The sequence below is a fragment of the Solanum stenotomum genome, unplaced genomic scaffold, assembly GCF_019186545.1.
Source record: "Solanum stenotomum isolate F172 unplaced genomic scaffold, ASM1918654v1 scaffold9835, whole genome shotgun sequence".
NCBI lineage: Eukaryota > Viridiplantae > Streptophyta > Magnoliopsida > Solanales > Solanaceae > Solanum > Solanum stenotomum.
In genome coordinates, this window is record NW_026037852.1 from 99,955 (window position 1) to 119,554 (window position 19,600).

Below are 19,600 nucleotides of genomic sequence, written 5' to 3' on the forward strand. Positions count from 1 at the left end.
ACAAATAAAAAGTATTGCTAAAATCAGTAATTATTTATTAAAAGGTACCCATTCTAGTAATTTTTTCATAAATATACCTACTGTTATATAAATGACTCATATATATCATTTTCCTCTAATGGAAGTAAAAAAATTAGTTTTAATATTTTTTATTAAAAAGAAATTTTCATGTAGGTGTATATTTGATACTTCTCGCGTGTATTTTATTTTTTTTGGGTTTTTTTTATGCAACAACTAATTTGGATTTATCATTTTGATGGTCAAATTTATTTTTTCACTAACTTTCTTGTAAAATATATCATATATGCCCCCAATTATTTTTTTTACAAATACGAAAATAAACTACAATATATCCGGAAAATAATTAATTTTAAAGTTTTTTCTTACTTTTTTCTCTTTGTTTTCATTCACACTTTTTCTCTCATATTTTTACGCTAAATAATGAAATAAATAAATAAATAACTCAAAAAAGTAATAATTAAAGAAGTAAAAAAAAAAAGCTGTGTGTGAAAAGGATCATTGCTCGTTACTCGAATAGTTGTGTTTGCCTTTTTCTTTTAGTTCTCTGAATTTCTGCCTTAGTTTGAGAGAGCATCATTACCTCAAGAATTGTTCGATGGAAATAGTGTTTAATGTTGTAGGTGGTTTTGTTGTGGAGGTGGGAAAGTTTGTATGTAAATGCATCTATCCTAAGATTGAAAATACTGTCCATTTCTCATCAAATGTTGAAAATTTAAGGGAGGAAATGGAGACGCTAACAAAGTTAAGAGATGATAAGAAAGAAAAGGTGAAAAAAGCTGAGGAAGAAGGCTATAAACCAAAATCAGATGTTATCAAGTGGATCGAGGATGTTTGCGAGCTGGAGAATGAATGGGAAAGTATGCAAGAAAACATTGCAGCAGCAAAGACACTTACATATAGGTGCTGTCCCAATTGCAGCCTCCGCTCTGAAGTCTGGACTCAAGCACAGAATAATATCCAAGTTGAACTTTGCAAGCTTGCAAATGCCGAAGAAAATTTTGGATCCAATTTGATGGAAGCAAATTACCGTATGGAAAAAGTTGAGCACTTACCAGGACCATCAATAAAAGACCAGCCAGCCGCAAGAAAGAATCTCGACAAAATCCTCGAACACTTGGAAAACAATGAGGTATTACTAGAACTAAATTAAGATTAGTAATCTTAAATTGTTTAGAATTTGATAGCTGATAAAATGTGTTTCTGATATTTCAATCGCGGTGCAGGAGTACTCGTGTCTTTTCCCTAAATGAAAGCCTAAAATTCCTTAGATAGAAGCAAAAGCAAGTCTTCTGCTACTGACACAATGAACTCATTATAAATGTATAATTATTCAGTATATATACAAATAATCTGCCCTTTTAATTTTATATTATTTTTCTAACAACACATTCTACTTGTTACATAAAATATCTAGCTTTTAGACAAATTGTTGTTTTCATTCACATATGATAAATATAAATATTGTTCTACACCTACAATTATATAAATTCTAAATAAATAGTAGCTACTAATTTATATAACTTAGCTTCCGCTTTATCAACACTTCATACAAAATGAACTTATTCCAATTGTAACATTCATTAATTAGTATCCTTATATTACTATGTGACCTTTTAATAACTTATTACTTTACCTAATATTCTTACTTATTATTTGTTTCAACATAATATAAATAAATATGTATTTTTTTTCTTGAAATTTAATTTATTTTAAAACTTTTATTCCATTGCCCTTTTTTTTTTCTTCATTTTTTAGATTTGTCTGTCTTATTTTATTTTAAACTATAACTTTGTATTACTACAAAATATAAATAATGAGAATAAATTTTTATCTCATGTTCAATTTCTAATTTAAAATTTGACCACATAAATCATAAAAATATCAAATTATACTTGATATTTGCAGATAACTACACTATTTTCCAGAGAAGAATGAGGAAACTAATTCCACATAAATTTCAGCATGATAATTACATATATATTTATTCAAATATGGATATATGTATCTCTTTTAATTTATTTTGCTTGATATTATAAATTATATTTAAATCATTTTATTAATAGTATATCAATATTAATTTATTCTTTTATTTATCTAGGTATAATATTGATTGAAAATTTGAATATGTACATTTTAATTTAATAAAATAAAGATGTAATTAAAATTATTTTATAATAGATATTTAAAATAAATTTTCTCTATAAAAAGATAATATTATTTCTATTATAAATAACTGGAAATTAAGTTAACAATATTGAGATCAAAACATAATTTGACAATTGTTGAAACAAAGCCTCCTACAATCCTTCTTTCTCTAATTTCTTGTATATTACCATTGTTGCATGTTTAATTATTCTTTTGGGTATGTCAGGTTGGCATCATCGGAGTGTGGGGTGCAGGAGGAATTGGGAAAACTACTTTGGTGAAGAATTTGAACAATGAGCTTAAACAGATTAATGACGTGTCAATTAGGTCTAAATTGTGTTTTGGTGTTGTGATATGGGTTACCGCACCCAAACCGCCAATAGACATAAGAAAGGTTCAAGCACGAATTGCTGACAGATTAAGCCTAGAGGTAAATACTGATCAGGGAAGTGAAGAAAGCAATGCCAGCAAAATCTATGAAAGGCTTAAGCAGGAAAAGAGTTTCCTTGTGATACTAGATGATGTTTGGGAAGCTATAGATTTGGATCATGTAGGTGTGCCCCAACCCNGTAGGAGTATATGTGAATTATTTGTGTAACAGTAAAAGTATATATGGTCTCTTTTATAACAAGGAGTATGTTGAGGGATATATATGAAGCCATTTTCTCTTTACATTTTTACATTGCTAGTTACTCGAATAGTTGTGTTTGCCTTTTTCTTTTAGTTCTCTGAATTTCTGCCTTAAACAAACAGTTTGAGAGTGCATCAAGAATTGTTCAATGGATATACTTATTAATGTTATAAGTGGCATTATTGTTGAGGTGGGAAAGTTTGTATGTAAATGCATCTATCCTGATGTTGAAAATACTGTCCATTTCTCATCAAATGTTGAAAATTTAACGAAGGAAATGAAGACGCTAACAAAGTTAAGAGATGATATCAAAGAAAAGGTGGAAAAAGATGAGGGACAAGGCTATAAACCAAAACCAAATGTTATCAAGTGGATTGATGATGTTCGCGAGCTGGAGAATGAATGGGAAACTATGCAAGAAAACATTGCAACGGCAAAGACACTTAGATATAGGTGTTGTCCCAATTGCAGCCTCCACTCTGAAGTCTGGACTCAAGCACAGAATAATATCCAAGTTAAACTTTGCAGGCTTACAAAGGCTGAAGAAAGCTTTGGATCCAATTTGATGGAAGCAAATTACCGTATGGAAAAAGTTGAGCACTTACCAGGACCATCAATAAAAGACCAGCCAGCCGCAAGAAAGAATCTCGACAAAATCCTCGAACACTTGGAAAACAATGAGGTATTACTAGAACTAAATTAAGATTAGTAATCTTAAATTGTTTAGAATTTGATAGCTGATAAGATGTGTTTCTGATATTTCAATCGCGGTGTAGGAGTACTCGTGTCTTTTCCCTAAATGAAAGCCTAAAATTCCTTGGATAGAAGCAAAAACAATTCTTCTCCTACTTGATGACACAATGAGCTCATTATAAATGTATAATTATTCAGTATATATACAAATAATCTGCCCTTTTAATTTTATATTATTTTTCTAACAACACATTCTACTTGTTACATAAAATATCTAGCTTTTAGACAAATTGTTGTTTTCATTCACATATGATAAATATTGTTCTACACCTACAATTATATAAATTCTAAATAAATAGTAGCTACTAATTTATATAACTTAGCTTCCTCTTTATCAACACTTCATACAAAATGAACTTATTGCAATTGTAACACTCATTAATTAGTATCCTTATATTACTATGTGACCTTTTAATAACTTATTGCTTTACCTAATATTCTTACTTATTATTTGTTTCAACATAATATAAATAACTATGTATTTTTTTTCTTGAAATTTAATTTATTTTAAAACTTTTATTCCATTGCCCTTTTTTTTTTCTTCATTTTTTAGATTTGTCTGTCTTATTTTATTTTAAACTATAACTTTGTATTACTACAAAATATAAATAATGATATTGATTAACCATTTATTGCAAAATTATAATTTCATTTACTATAAAACATAAATAAAGATACTGATTGACTATTTGTCTACTTATATTTTTATAATAGATAAATTATGTATTACATGAAATTAGAATTACAAAAATAATAAAATGAAATATAAATTAGAAGAAATATCCTGTATAATTTAATTTGTTAGAAGTGGTTATGATTTAAAACTCAGGTTAAAAACTTTCACCTTTACTGAATAAATTTTTATCTCATGTTCAATTTCTAATTTAAAATTTGACCACATAAATCAAAAAAATATCAAATTATACTTGATATTTGCAGATAACTACACTATTTTCCAGAGAAGAATGAGGAAACTAATTCCACATAAATTTCAGCATGATAATTACATATATATTTATTCAAATATGGATATATGTATCTCTTTTAATTTATTTTGCTTGATATTATAAATTATATTTAAATCATTTTATTAATAGTATATCAATATTAATTTATTCTTTTATTTATCTAGGTATAATATTGATTGAAAATTTGAATATGTACATTTTAATTTAATAAAATAAAGATGTAATTAAAATTATTTTATAATAGATATTTAAAATAAATTTTCTCTATAAAAAGATAATATTATTTCTATTATAAATAACTGGAAATTAAGTTAACAATATTGAGATCAAAACATAATTTGACAATTGTTGAAACAAAGCCTCCTACAATCCTTCTTTCTCTAATTTCTTGTATATTACCATTGTTGCATGTTTAATTATTCTTTTGGGTATGTCAGGTTGGCATCATCGGAGTGTGGGGTGCAGGAGGAATTGGGAAAACTACTTTGGTGAAGAATTTGAACAATGAGCTTAAACAGATTAATGACGTGTCAATTAGGTCTAAATTGTGTTTTGGTGTTGTGATATGGGTTACCGCACCCAAACCGCCAATAGACATAAGAAAGGTTCAAGCACGAATTGCTGACAGATTAAGCCTAGAGGTAAATACTGATCAGGGAAGTGAAGAAAGCAATGCCAGCAAAATCTATGAAAGGCTTAAGCAGGAAAAGAGTTTCCTTGTGATACTAGATGATGTTTGGGAAGCTATAGATTTGGATCATGTAGGTGTGCCCCAACCCAAAGATCACGCAGGAAGCAATGTTATTATTACTTCTCGTAAACGGAAGGTTTGTGAGGGAATGAAAACACACATCATAATGAATATTTTCACATTGGATAAAGATGAATCTTGACATCTGTTTATTGAAAATGCGGGAGACGTTGCCAATCGGGTGGATATTCAGCCATCAGCAATGGGTATTGCAAGAGAGTGTGATGGTTTACCTTTAGCAATCACTATTATTGGAGCATCTATGAGAGGGAAGAACATGGTCGAGGAATGGGAAGATGCTTTGGAATCACTTAGAATGTCTGAACCTAATGACAAAGACACAGGAGATAAGGTTTACGAGGTCATCAAATGGAGTTTTGATTCTTTAGAGAAAAGAAGCAATAGGAACAAAAGGAGAAGTGACATTCAAAGTTGTTTCTTGTATTGCTCCTTATATCCAGCGTCTATACGAACAAATGATCTCATACATTGCTGGTGGGCAGAGGGGTTCCTTGGTGAACATGACACATATGAAAAAGCTTACAACAGGGGAATCGCAATTATTGAGGAACTAAAAAATGTCTGTTTACTAGAACAAGCCGATGAGATGGATTGTGTGAAGATGCATGATGTGGTTCGTGATGTTGCTAAATGGATAGATAATACCTTTGGGGATGAACACAGTTCTGTTATTCAAGCTGGAATTGAGTTAATTAAGATTTCAAATGTTGAAGTAGTGTCAGCTTCTGTCAAGAGATTATCTTTCATAACCCAAGGAATTCAAGATCTACCTGAAAACTTCACGAAATGCCCAGAGACGACAACTTTACTATTGCAAGAGAATTATCACCTTTGGGAAATTCCCCACGAATTCCTTTTGTCATTTCCAGCTCTAAGAGTTCTGAACCTGAGTGGAACTGATATTAGAGCACTGCCTTCTTCCGTCAATAATTTAAGTCAACTACGTGCTCTAATACTACAAAGGTGCCACATGTTGAACGAGTTGCCAGGTATTGGTAGTCTTTTCAATTTACAGCTGCTCAATTGTAATAATACAAAGTTATGTTGTCTGCCGGAAGGAATGGACAAGTTGACAAATCTGAGGCTATTAAATATGCCTTTAGGTGAGTTGAAGGAGAGCATCGACCTGGGGGTTTTCCATGAGTTGCAAAGGCTTGAAATGTTACATCTACCCATAAGACGTGGAGATGTTGTTGGAGCAACTTATTTTGATGAGATATCACATCTACCCAATCTGACATCACTTTTTATTTACTTGGATAGCTCATCAATTTCAAGTTTGACAAGTGACCACACCTGGATGAAAAGATTGAAAAGATTTCACATTAGAGTTGGGAATACTACAACTCATGAGGTACGATTCAACAAGTCAACAAAGGCGATATGCCTCTCAGGTTTTGACATTTTCAATAACAAAGTCTGGCTCTCAAGCATGTTGCAGTTTGCTTCAGATTTGTACTTGGAANAAAGACAACATCTTTACTTTTGCAAGACGATAAATCCCTTGTGAAAATTCCCGATAAATTCTTTTTGTCATTTCCAGTTCTAAGAGTTCTGAACCTGAGTTATACTAGTATTAGAGCACTGCCTTCTTCCGTCAATAATTTAAGTCAACTACGTGCTCTAATACTACAAAGGTGCTACATGTTGAACGAGTTACCACCTATTGGTAATCTTTGCAATTTGCAGTTGCTCGATTGTGATAATAGAAGGTTATGTTGTCTGCCGGAAGGAATGGACAAGTTGACAAATCTGAGGCTATTAAATATGCCTTTACGTGAGCTGAAGGAGAGCATCGACCTGGGGGTTTTCCATGAGTTGCGAAGGCTTGAAAAGTTACATCTACCCATAAGACGTGGAGATGTTGTTGGAGCAATTTCTTTTGATGAGATATCACATCTACCCAATCTGACATCACTTTTTATTTACTTGGATAGCTCATCAATTTCAATTTTGAAAAGTGACCAGTACACCTGGATGAAAAGATTGAAAAGATTTCACATTAGAGTTGGGAATACTACAACTCATGAGGTACGATTCAACAAGTCAACAAAGGCGATATGCCTCTCAGGTTTTGACATTTTCAATAACAAAGTCTGGCTCTCAAGCATGTTGCAGTTTGCTTCAGATTTGTACTTGGAAGAATGCATGGGTCTCACGGAGTTCATTCGGAACAACAGTTTTGATGGATTAAAATCACTATACATAAAGTGCTGCTCTTATAATTTTGGACCATCGATAGAAGGAAGTGGACAGTTTGATGACCCTATGCCAAATCTGGAATATCTCTACCTCGACCACGTATATAAGTTGAAGAGTGTTTCTGATTTTGATCGACTTCTGGGTCTAAGATTTTCTAAATTATGCAAACTGGATATACTCCATTGTTCAAGTTTAACATGTCTTTTTAATGTTGGTGGAGCTTTTTCTGTACCCAGGCACTTGGAAGAAATTTCACTTTCCGCTTGTGATCATCTGACAGAGTTACTGGCACAATTCGGCTCAAGTCAGACGACACTAGTTAGCTCAGAAATTCCAAGAGTCCGAAAGTTATTCTTGGATGATTTAGACGCATTAAGAACGTTTGGGGAGCCAGAGAGTATGTGGGAACACCTGGAGGAACTTGAGGTGGTGTATTGCAATGGAATAAGGAAGTTGCCTCTCTCTATTCAAACCTCCAACATCAAAGTAATAAATGGATATTCAAGATGGTGGAGCCGCCTGGAGTGGGATGACGAAAAATACAAGTCAAATTTAGAGAATCGTTTTATGTTTCACTAACATATTATAAAAGCATGGATGCCCATGGTAGCTGAAATTCGACGTGTGACTTTATTTTATTATGAGTGAACATAATATTTCAGATTTGACTTCTAGGATTGGGGTGGACTTTTTTATTTGATTGTCGTCAAGCCAAAAATAAATATAGCAATATAAATGTCATTAGATTCATATTCTTATGAGAAGCATGTATTATTTAAATAAATTTTATTATTCAGAAGCATTGTGGAAGGGCAAATTCACAATTTGGCATTTGGGCTTTGGTTTGAGGCAACTAATTAAAGATTACAGATCCTTTGAAGTGTTAGTTTTGTGAGTTAAATCTAAGGATAATTGGTAATAAAGGGGTACCACGTAAATGAGCTAACAAACATTTATGCCAGTACCGTGTAAATGAGATAACGAGCATTTATATGGATATCAGAGTCATGAAATTGATAGTACTCCTTGAGTTGTGAGATAACGGAAATATTGAGACTTTTAAATTTTGTGAACTTGGTTACTTTTTGTGTGTTTATATTTTCTTCATGAGCTCATATATGTTGCGATGAGATGAATATATTTGATTGAAATGAGATGCATCATCATCTCCTAATCAATTGATATTATATTATGCACATGCATGAATACAAGATTGAATATGAGTAAGGCTTAAGCACGTGGAGATAGTCCATGTTGCAATGGTTTTATGTTTATGAGTGGGGCACGTGGAGATCGTTTGTGTCGGAGATTGTTTGATTTTGTGATAGTACATTGAGATCATCTGCACAAGCACATAACGACCGTCTGTGTTGGTCCCCCATGGGTCCCTATTATGTGACCGAGAAAGCTGCTGTGTATATAGGATTTTGGCCATTGTATTGCATTGCATTTCGTATTGATTTGGTATTGAGTTGTTGAGATGGTTGTGGTACTGATTTGACTTGATCTAATCCAATCTAGCCAATAACCTAACTATTAACTCCTGAAACATCAGAGTGATGTTGGGAACCACATGAGGTTGGGCTGGACCCCCCACCTCAGGATGCTGCTCAATAACATTATCATGCTCAAATACGGGCTAAAGTGTTCAATGATACTCATATTGATAGGATTGAAATTGAGGTAACATAGTTCAAAAATCACTTCGGAAATGAAAAGGGTAAATCAGATTTTTAGTTGAAGATCAAGTTCTACAAGCCAAAAGGAGTTCATGGTTGAAAAATTCATTTAAAACAAGCAAAAATCAAGCTCTAATCAAGAATTTTACTACTTTTCCAACTTTAGGAGAAAAAACCCAAAACTCACATTTGAAATGCAGTCAAAAATGAGAAATTTCAGGAAAACTTTGTCAAAATCAGTTTACCCATTATACAAGGACCTTAAATCCCGAAAATCAATAAAAACTCATTCCAAATCGACCTCCAAATCAACAATTTTCGCTTTCTCTACTTTAGGGTTTAAAATCTCAACTTATTGGATAGAAATCATGAAATATGAAAGGAATATTTTGGGGGAAAGAGTAAAATAGGGTTAGAAATACATACAATGATAATGAAAGAAAAACGCATCAAAAATCACCTCAAACTGACTTTTCTAGCTCCAAAAATGTCAAAAACATGAAATGGGTTAAAATAGATATTTAACTCAGCGATTTCCACACTAAAACCCATTTATCGTCGCTAAAAGTCTATTTTGTCGCAATTAAAGTGTACACAAGCAACCTTGAAAACATCCTTTTGACCCTTGAAACTCATTTAGAATCTTATAAACAAGAACCAATAGTGCAAATCTATCATAAAGCATGTTTTGGAACCAATGGAATGGTCGAATTTCAAAAAATATATGGTTATAACCAAAATACCCCTCGGAACCCGTCTAGGTCAAAAATTCAACTTTTTACCTTAATATCAAAATCACAATTTAAGGTCTCGGGACTCTGACCGATCATCTTAATAGAGCAAACTCAACGTTCTGAACTCAGTAAAATTGATGGAATTCTCATACGACGCTCAAAACTCATAATGTTAACCAAAGTCAACCATATAAAAAATTCTCAACTCAAAAGTTGAATTTTCACTAACTTAGGATTATTCTAGCTTGTTACGTCGGCCTGCTGTCTAGCAGAGGCGTATCCAGGATTTTGAGATGATGGGTGCACTATTATAAAAAGATTAATCTATGATATAAATTTCATCGGTTCGACATTTAGGTTTTTACTAATGAAAATCGTTGAAATTTTAAATTATAGGTCTAAAATTAATTCTGATATATATATATTGATGAATTAATTAAAATGTCAAAAGTTCTACCAATTACCACTTAGAAAAGTGTTACCCAATTTTAGAAAGAAAAATAGAACAAGATAAATATAAAATTCATATTTCTAACCTCGCGGAGAGAGGTGCACCTAGTCATAATCGCATTATGTGATACTCCGAGTGTGGAATCACACATCTATATTTCAATATTTTTTTAAAAATACAACACTACTATATATGATCTCGGGAGGGGACCATGGGTTCACGTGAACCCGGTGACTCCCCCTTAGATACGCCTCTGCTGTCTAGTTTGTAGTTGGATTTCAGGCGTTCGAAATGCTCCAAATTCTGATTTATTTGGTATGACAGAAGTCATTTTCTTGAAAAATGTCTTTCCGATTTCAGTTCTAGAGTGAAAAGCATTTTCCAGAAAACATTGATTATAGATTGACAACAGAGAATCGAATGAAAGAACATATCTGCATCCGGTGTTTACAACAAACCAAAACACTTAACCTTAGCAATTAAAAATTATACTGAAAAAATTAATAATAATGTCAATGAGAAGCACATGTGTTGCATTTTTTGGTTTGGTGCAAACACCTGATATACAAATTATAAAGAAAGAAAATCATATGACAGTTACCTCCCTATAACAAGTTCTTTTGAATAATTTATAAGTATATTTACAGAGTCCATAACCTATAGATTACACATATACACAAGACAATACTGATTGTGATGCTAATTGGCTTGACAGTTCAAATCTGGATCATCAACTGTGTTAAAGTACAATGTAGAAGGTTTGTCATCAAATTTGGAAACCAGTTGATGGACAGACAATCTGCAGTACCGCTTCCCTAGTCTAGCGATGAAAATGTCAATTATTTTCTTGAACATGTCGTCTTCTTGGATTAGAGGTTGCTCCACAAACTCAACTAGAGGCATCCACTGTATTGCAAAAAAGAAAAGGCAGCTCGAGTAAATGCTAAGTCGCATAAAGCTGCAGACTTTAAGTCTAACTCAACCTTAAAAGCTAGCTCATGAGATGAGGCAACATCACATTTTTCCGACCAATATGGGGGTGTGTGTTCCGAGACTAAACAGCTGATGTGTAGACAATATGACATGCGGAACCAACATTGAGACACACAAGAATAAGGACGAGTTTGGATGTGGTATAATGTTAAGAAAAATGGACATTGAGTCTAACTCAATCTCAAACGCTAGCTCATCAAGTGAGTATTACACAATACGATATGCTTACCTTAGCATCCTGAATTTCTAGATCATCAACCATGATCTGTTTTGACAGGGGTCTTAACAGACAGACGAAGAACAAATCTGACTTTTGAAAGGCCACATCGTGAACATGCCTGAAGAAGGACATCCATAAATGTTAATTTAAACAATGGTATCTTGTTTGTAAACTGTAAAATCAACAATTAGAGTCCAAAACTAATGTACATAGCATGAGATAGAGCAAGAAGCTGAATAAAGTTTGAAATATCCTAAAGGAGACAGTGAAATCTAGCGAATAGCAACTCCACATTCTCTGTCTCTGAGCCAAGTTGTTCGGATACTTATGGTATCAGCATTTTGTGTTCTTATAAGATTTCTAATACAGCACTTCCTATCGATAAAAAGGTGTAATATTGTCACGACCCGATTTCTCGAGTCATGATGGCACCTACTATACCCTACCAGTAGGTAAACCAACCCGTAACCCAGAACATCAAGTAATGAGCAAAAAGGGCAGAAACTAGCGAAAACAATAATCTAAACAAGGGTAACAAGGAGGAAGCAACCCAAAATAATTATATACAGAAATCCCTCCCAGAACCTGGAAGTCACTAGTACAGAGCTATCTAATAAAGAGTACAAGTCCCAAAAGTGGACCACAACAGGGCGTGTCTCAAAGGTAACAAGACTAGCTAAAACAAAAGAAGGAGACATAACAAACCCCAAAACGCCAAGTGCTCGCCCTCGTCTCCGAATCACAACTGCAAAAGAAGGTTGGAACTAATCACCACTGGTAATTGGTACTGGGACCTGCATCACGAAATAGATGCAGAGCGTAGCATGAGTACCAACACAACAGGTACTCAGTAGGCATCATAGGCCGACTGAGCAAAAAGGGTAAAAACAATAAGAAAAGATAGAATCTAGACACAGAGAGGTCAAGCGGATAAGAAAAGAAAGCACACGAGCATACCAGAAACAAACTAAGTACAACTAAACTAAACCTGAACAGACCCCCATAAGTCTGACAAGTACACAGCAAGGCTAAGTCTACTGAGAAAGAAGAAAGTCGGGCTCCCAACCCAAAGTAACTAAGATAATCCATCAGACTCCACCCAGCCAGCAGTACACTCCCAGCCCAGCTAGAAAGAGTGACCCTAGGGGGCACCCAACCAAACAGTCCACTCCCAGCCCAGCTAGAAAGAGGGACCCGTGAGTGAGGTAGATATCGCGAGTCGTCCTACCATGCAGTCATGCTCCCAGTCCAGCTAGAAAGAGCGACCCAGGGACACCCAGCCAGCAGCACACTCCCAGCCCAGCTAGAAAGAGAGGCCCGGGGGCGATCGCCAATATCACCGAGTCTACCCAGCCAGCGATACGTTCCCAGCCTAGCTAGAAAGAACGACCCCGAGGGTGATGGTATCTCCAATAGGATTCAATCCAACAACAACCACCGTGGAATGCCGTCCACTCTAAAATATCACAGAAAAGGCTCCAAGCCTATACTATCTCAATCCCACGCCTCTAGTGATGCACCAAACCTTCGAGAATGCGCCGAAACCGCAGAATGCGAGGGAGAAGATATAGAAGTGCAGCAAGCAGCGATAACGCCTAATCTAAGGCTCAAACTATCAGACTCAAGTCTGCTATTCCAGTCTACAAGGAGCTAAGTCATCCGAACGACGTCGGCAGAAAGTCAAGGCTATCCAGCCCACACGGGTCATAAGTGTAAGGCAATGCTAGCCTAACCTAGACTAAGGACATCATGCTTACGGTTAAGGATGAACAAGGCATACAATACAAAGCATACAAGCATACAATAGCATTTAGCACATAGACATGCAACTCTACTAAACCGGTTAACATGATACTATACCCGAAATGTGGCCAATCGATCCTAACATAAGGTATCTAATCAAACTAAGGTAGTAAACTGGTACCCACCCCCAATTCACTCAAATCGACATGTTTTTACACAATTAAGCTCAATCTAAAAGAAAGGAAGCCGTAGCCTACCTTAAGGCCAACCGCGTGCTCTCCAAATCACTTTACCGGAGCTTTCCCTTTCCGAACAGTCTCAAAACGCTGCCCCGTTATCAAAAATAGAGTCACAACGTTACTATGGTCATTTAGACACCAAAATCACAACAAACGGAGACGGGTCAATTTTGGAGTCAAAACGGGAATCGTGGGACCCGCATCGAACTGTTCGAATTTGACTCCGTCAAGAAACCCTAAACAGCACCCCAAACTTATGTCCCAAAATAGAACACAATTCGAGGCTCAAAACATAGCAAAAACCAACAAGCAAGAAACCACACTATAATCTACTAAAAGAAACCCTACAGCAGCAGTCCAAAACTCAAAATAAATGAAAATCAAAAGGTGCCCAGCACTCTTTGAACACTCTACGATGAAGCCACGACAATTCTCAACACGTGGGACTTCGAATCACCCAAAACCGAGCTAAAATGAGTGAGATATGGCCAAAACAAAAATACCAAAACAACTTTCGAACACGCTACAGCGAAGCCACCGATAATACGAAGCTCCCGCACTTTGAATCGCCTAAATCGGATGAGAGATGAGAAAGTTATGAGAGTTTGAAGTTTTGGGAATTGTTGCTGGTTTTCTGCATTTATTGCAGAAAATCTGCAATAATTTCCAAAACTTAAACTCCGACGGGGTGCTCCAATCTCGTTCGGAACCCCGTGCATGCAAACGAGATATGCAACCATACCAAATTTGATATTCCAGACTCAACGGCGTAGTCGAAATTTCCATCAGAGGTCATTTCGATAAAAAGTGGGTCCCACTTCCAAAAGTCATTTTAAGTCAAAACCCACAAAAGGGCTCGGAAAGATATCGAAAACCTCGGGACACAAAAGAAGGGTCAATCTAGACCAAACTCGACATTCCGGAGCTAACTGCACTAACGAAATTCTCATCCGAGCGCGTTTACTCAGATTGTTGACCAAAGTCAAACTTAAGCCAAAATTCAAAGGCTAAAACGCCTAATCACATCGACTCACACTGAAAACCTCGGGAGTCATGTCGACCATGCTACTAGCCTAAAATGACCCTTTCGGAGCTGATGGAATCGTCAGAATTGAATTCCGATGTCATCTTCTTGAACTTTTGATCGAAAATGATCATTCAAGGTTCATAAGCTCCAAAACACAAAAACTCACACCAAGACCAAACGAACGACCAGGTGACCGAACTGCCAGTCCCAACAAGTCATAAATGACTTGGGATCGCTACAGAACACTCTAAACGACACACAGAAGACAAGACACAGAAATGACCAAGAGGGTCATTACAAATATATAAGATAAACTTATGGTTCTTTGAAGAGGGAGAATTTTGTTACCTGAAAGCCATAACCTCCACAAATTCAGTATCAATCTGGAAAACGTAATGAGATCATTTAAATAACGATTTGTCATTAATGTTGCTAGTTTAGGAAGGCAATACGTTTAAGTGAATTTCTTACCCCAGTTTCCTCCTGCACTTCTCTTACAATTCCTGTATAGATCTCCTCGGACTGAGTTTGACGCAAAAACTAAACCGAGTAAGTATATAGTTCCATGCTTCACTCTTTAACCAAGTCAAAAGAACCAAAATGGTAAGGTCAAGTTGCAATACAGGAACATACCTCATGAATAAAACCAGTTGGTATTTTCCATAAGCCTGAAAGAGCCGGCGTAAAATGTTTCTCTTGCACAACAAGCAACTAAAGCAAAAATTTATTAGCCTAAGAGACTACACAGATAATTTAGAAGGTCATAAATATTACTACTAATTAGGAAGGCATTGCAAACAAAAAAACACACACCTCATTTCTATCGTTGATCACAAAACCCCCAACTCCAACTTGATGCGATGCATTCGAAGGAAGCATACAGGGTTCCTCCGGAATCCAATAAGTCATCATAACATATCCTCTTTCTGCATGATGGTATTGAAATCCTTCCTACAAAATTTAAAGTTCGATTGTTACAGAATCACTAGAGCTGTATATTATTGTGTATTAAAATACCATAGTTAGCTTATTCTCTCCATGCATTTATATCAACGAATTTAGTAATGAGACAATCACTACTAGCCAGAGATAACAAAGAAAAGCTAAACGATTGAGTAATTTCCGGTATCGATTTGGATGAAGTGATAGTACGAAATACCTTTACTACAATGCATCAACAAAAAGGAAATACCTTTACTGCAACAGGAACTAGATCACATTTTTCCAATGGTAGCTTAAACAAAACTCCCTTCTTCCCAAAAAAAAAAGGTGTCTTTTACTTATGGATTTATACAATCAAGAACCAAATTACACAAATTCTAGATTTATACAAATCAAGCGAATTATACAAATCAGACGAATAACAATAATTGAGGAAACTGTAGCTGCAAATTACTATTTTCTGAAACTATAGCTATAGTACCTAATATAGGCTAAATGTTTGCAATTCTGCCTAATTTTCCCGACTAAAAATAAGCATTTGCTTAAGGGATAATGTAATACTCTTTTTGCTCTATATTAGTTATACACTTTCTCTTTTATAGGTTTTATAAGAAATTATAAATAAAAAGAATAGTTGTACTTATTCACCCCTTAAGAAATTTTTTGAAATTTTACAAATTTATTTACACTTTTAAAAAGAATTAATTGTAAGAGCAAAAAAGTTTTAAAAAATTGCAAATAATTCTATCTTGATTTTGTAAATTGATAAATCATTTGAGATACCTATTTTTAGTAATGTGAATTATAGACAACTAATACTCTCTCTCTCCGTAATTACTTGTCCACTTCTGAATTGACATAACTATTAAGAAAATAATTATTGACATAGTGAGTTTATCATTTTACCCCTATTAATTATGAAGTAGATGAATTAAAAACCGAAGATTTTCAAAAAGTTCTACCTTTTTCAAAGTAATTAATTGAGAATATAATAGGTAAAAAAAATTGTTCTTTCTTGATTTGTCAAAATGGATAAGTAATTAGGGATAATTAAACCAGAAAAATTGTCAAGTAATTAAAAACAGAGAAAGTATGAGACGGAGGAAGTATACTAAAAATATCCGGTACATAATAAATTAAAGGAAAATGAATAGCTGGTTGTTGGCAGTTTAACAATCAGTAACATATTTTCCAAATTTTGTTGTACTGAAATAGACAGCTCAGTGGTGAAAATTGAACCAGTCCAAATTGAAGTTAATTCATGTAGTACAAAGCAGTTGCTACATATGCATTATTTTGAAAATTGAACCAGTCCAAATATGCATTATTTTCTGACAATGAGAGTATATATACCTCATTTATTAGACGATAATAATATATATACTACTTTTTAATTAAATATACATCTATTTTAAATCTTAAAATTGAGGGTATATTTAATCATGGTTGTTGACATTTATTTATTGTGTGTTGGGTTTTGGGTCTTTTTATCTTTATATGTGGATAAATATTGGAAAAATTACTTAAATACATAATTTATTTTATCATATTTTAAAATTTTTCTTATTATTTGAAAAAAATTACAAAAATTTCTACTCTCTCATATTCTTGAATACATCACTTTATGCGATGTATCGGTCGGATACATTACTTTATGCGGTTTATCGGGATGTACGAGATGTATCGAAACGTTGAGTGATGTATCCAAAATTGGGATACTGCATATCGAAACGGTGAATGATGTATCCGAAATCGAGACGTGATGCATGGAGACATTGGTTATGTATACAAAATTCTTACATTTAAGGGATTAGAATCAGCATTTATCAATAATTTAGGAACAAAAAATATTATTAATCATATTCAGTATTTTCAGGTATATTTCCAAAGCTAGGTGGAGTACTTTTTTTAAGAAAAAAAAGGTGTAGAAGTCAATTATTGCTCAATAATAAGGGTACATTTGATAAGTTTGTGGATGGTGGGGTATAGATAACCATATAGTATAATGAAGGATAAAATTAACTATTAATGAAAGTTGAGGGCTACTTTTTTACACTTTAGTAAAAAAAAAATCATGTGTGAAAAGGATCATATATCTATATATATATACGTACATGATTTTTTTTAAAAGTTAATGCATGTCGTATAAAGCTGAGTTTTTTTTTTCTCTCTGTGTGGATGTGAATAAAAAGAGTAGGAATTATGATTGTTGACGTTTACCAACAATGTAGTAATTGCTACATTTAAGTTGCATACTTCATTTTGAATCAAACACATTGCTAGTTGCTTCAATTATTGTCCTTGCCTTTCATCTTTCCCTTTTTCTTTTACTTCTTCCATTTTTTTTTCTTGGTTTATTACCTAGTATTCGATAACATCACATTCACTATTTTATGAGAAGATAGTCACAATAAAATTAATTGTTAATTTTGTGAAATCAAGTAATTAACGAGCAGATATCTCACTAAGTTTCTCATGGATCGTTGTGTTAATTATATTTATAGCAAGCTAGATATATACTATTTGTATGCACTAGCTTGATGGGAGTGTTAGAATAGAAATAGTATCCTACTTGGTAATCAATTGTATTGTATTCTCTCCGTCCAATAATAGTTGTTGACTATACTATTTTGAGATGTCCAACAATACTTGTCCACTTTATAAAATCAATGAATAATTTTATATTTAGTTCCTAATTTACCCTTATTATTAATTATAGTCATTTTACTATTACAATGAAAACCACTCCAAAATTTTATTTAATATTTCATTTATTTCATATTAACTGAATTTTGGGGCCTTTTTTCATTGTTCAAAAGAATAAGATTGTTCAAATTTCAAGATGAATGTTTGAATTTTTTTTTCATATTTAGCCTTTTATTTAATAAAAAATTATATATTCTAAGAGATAAATTGCACTACCTACAAAGTTATATTTATAATTTTACAAAGAATAATAATGAAAAATATGATTTAAATTATATCATTAAATATTATTTTTTAATATGTATTCATTGTCTCACAAATTAAGTTAAGGGTAAAGATAAATGGCCAAAAAATTTGGCCTGAATTTGGCTAGAAAATTTAAAAAATCTATAGTATTCTTTTTATTTGAAGTTAAACTGATTTGTTTTCCATTTTTTAATTAAAATATATTAAAGTTAAAAGGGTAAAAATATTTAAAAAGGTAAAATAACTTCTTCTTTTTTAATTTTCTGGTCAAATTCTAACCAAATTTCTGGCCAAAAGGATTTTTCCTTGAGTTAATATGAAATAGAGAGAGTATGAAATAAGGAGTACCACATTTTTCAAATTTTGTTGTACGACTGAAATAGACAACTCAGTGGTGAAAAATTGAACCAGTCCAAATTGAAGTTAATGCATGTCGTATAGAACAGTTGCTACATTTAAGATGAGCCTATTTCTGTGTATATGTGGGGCTGTTAATAAAACGAGCAAATATGTATTATTTATTAGACGGCGATATATATATATATATATATATATTTGTTCTAAATAGCAAAATTGAGTTATATATTTGATTATGGTTGTTGACGTTTACCTACAGTACAGTAATTACTACATTTAAGTTGCATAGTTCATTTGGAATCAAACACATTGCTAATTGCTCCAATTATTGTCTTTCCATTTTACTATTACTTGCGTTTGATCATCTTTCGAGCTTCATTACTTGTTTGAAGGCTAAAATAGTTGTTCAACTTTTGATAGTGTGCATTTGACCTTTTTATAAAATTTGGTCCAAAATATATGTGTTTATATATATTTGAAAAAATGGTCTGATATAACTCTTAACTTTGTTATTTAAAATTGATAGGTCTCTCTTTATAAAAGTTGACTCATATATAAATAAAGGGAAACTTACATAAATGTGTTATATTAAGAAAATATTTACCATTTATAGCAATAACATCTTTTTTCACTNTGTTTTGCTTTGTTGATTAAAGTATTTGTATTTTCCTTCAATTTTACTTATTCTTTTTTACTACTTTTTCTTTTTGCTCTGCTATAAATAATGAAGAAATTGAACACTCAGTTTATAATTAATTGATCATCTTTGAG

At 33.2% G+C, this 19,600-nt stretch overlaps 1 protein-coding gene and 1 pseudogene across 1 annotated transcript; one reads left to right on the forward strand and one right to left on the reverse strand.

Moving 5' to 3' along the window:
- The first annotated feature begins 616 nt into the window (after window positions 1-616).
- On the forward strand, window positions 617-8,205 carry LOC125853173 (disease resistance protein At4g27190-like; annotated as a pseudogene).
- A 2,757-nt stretch (window positions 8,206-10,962) lies between these two features.
- LOC125853170 (nudix hydrolase 8-like) lies at window positions 10,963-15,889 on the reverse strand. Its single transcript, XM_049532841.1, has 7 exons — window positions 15,771-15,889; window positions 15,392-15,529; window positions 15,212-15,289; window positions 15,050-15,100; window positions 14,927-14,961; window positions 11,579-11,687; window positions 10,963-11,262 (listed from the first exon to the last, which is right to left on the reverse strand). Exons 2-7 carry the CDS (start codon window positions 15,488-15,490, stop codon window positions 11,056-11,058), a joined length of 579 nt encoding a protein of 192 aa, XP_049388798.1. The 5' UTR covers window positions 15,491-15,529; window positions 15,771-15,889; the 3' UTR covers window positions 10,963-11,055.
- Between the last annotated feature and the right edge of the window lie 3,711 nt (window positions 15,890-19,600).

Excerpts from the sequence above, each read along its gene's own strand:
- LOC125853170 (XM_049532841.1), bottom strand. The coding sequence starts at position 15,490 with ATGATGACTTATTGGATTCCGGAGGAACCCTGTATGCTTCCTTCGAAT. Across the intron at positions 14,962-15,049 it reads AAGTGCAGGAGGAAACTGGG|ATTGATACTGAATTTGTGGA; the intron begins GTAAGAAATTCA and ends TACGTTTTCCAG. Across the intron at positions 11,688-14,926 it reads GTGGAGGTTATGGCTTTCAG|GCATGTTCACGATGTGGCCT; the intron begins GTAACAAAATTC and ends GTCCTTCTTCAG.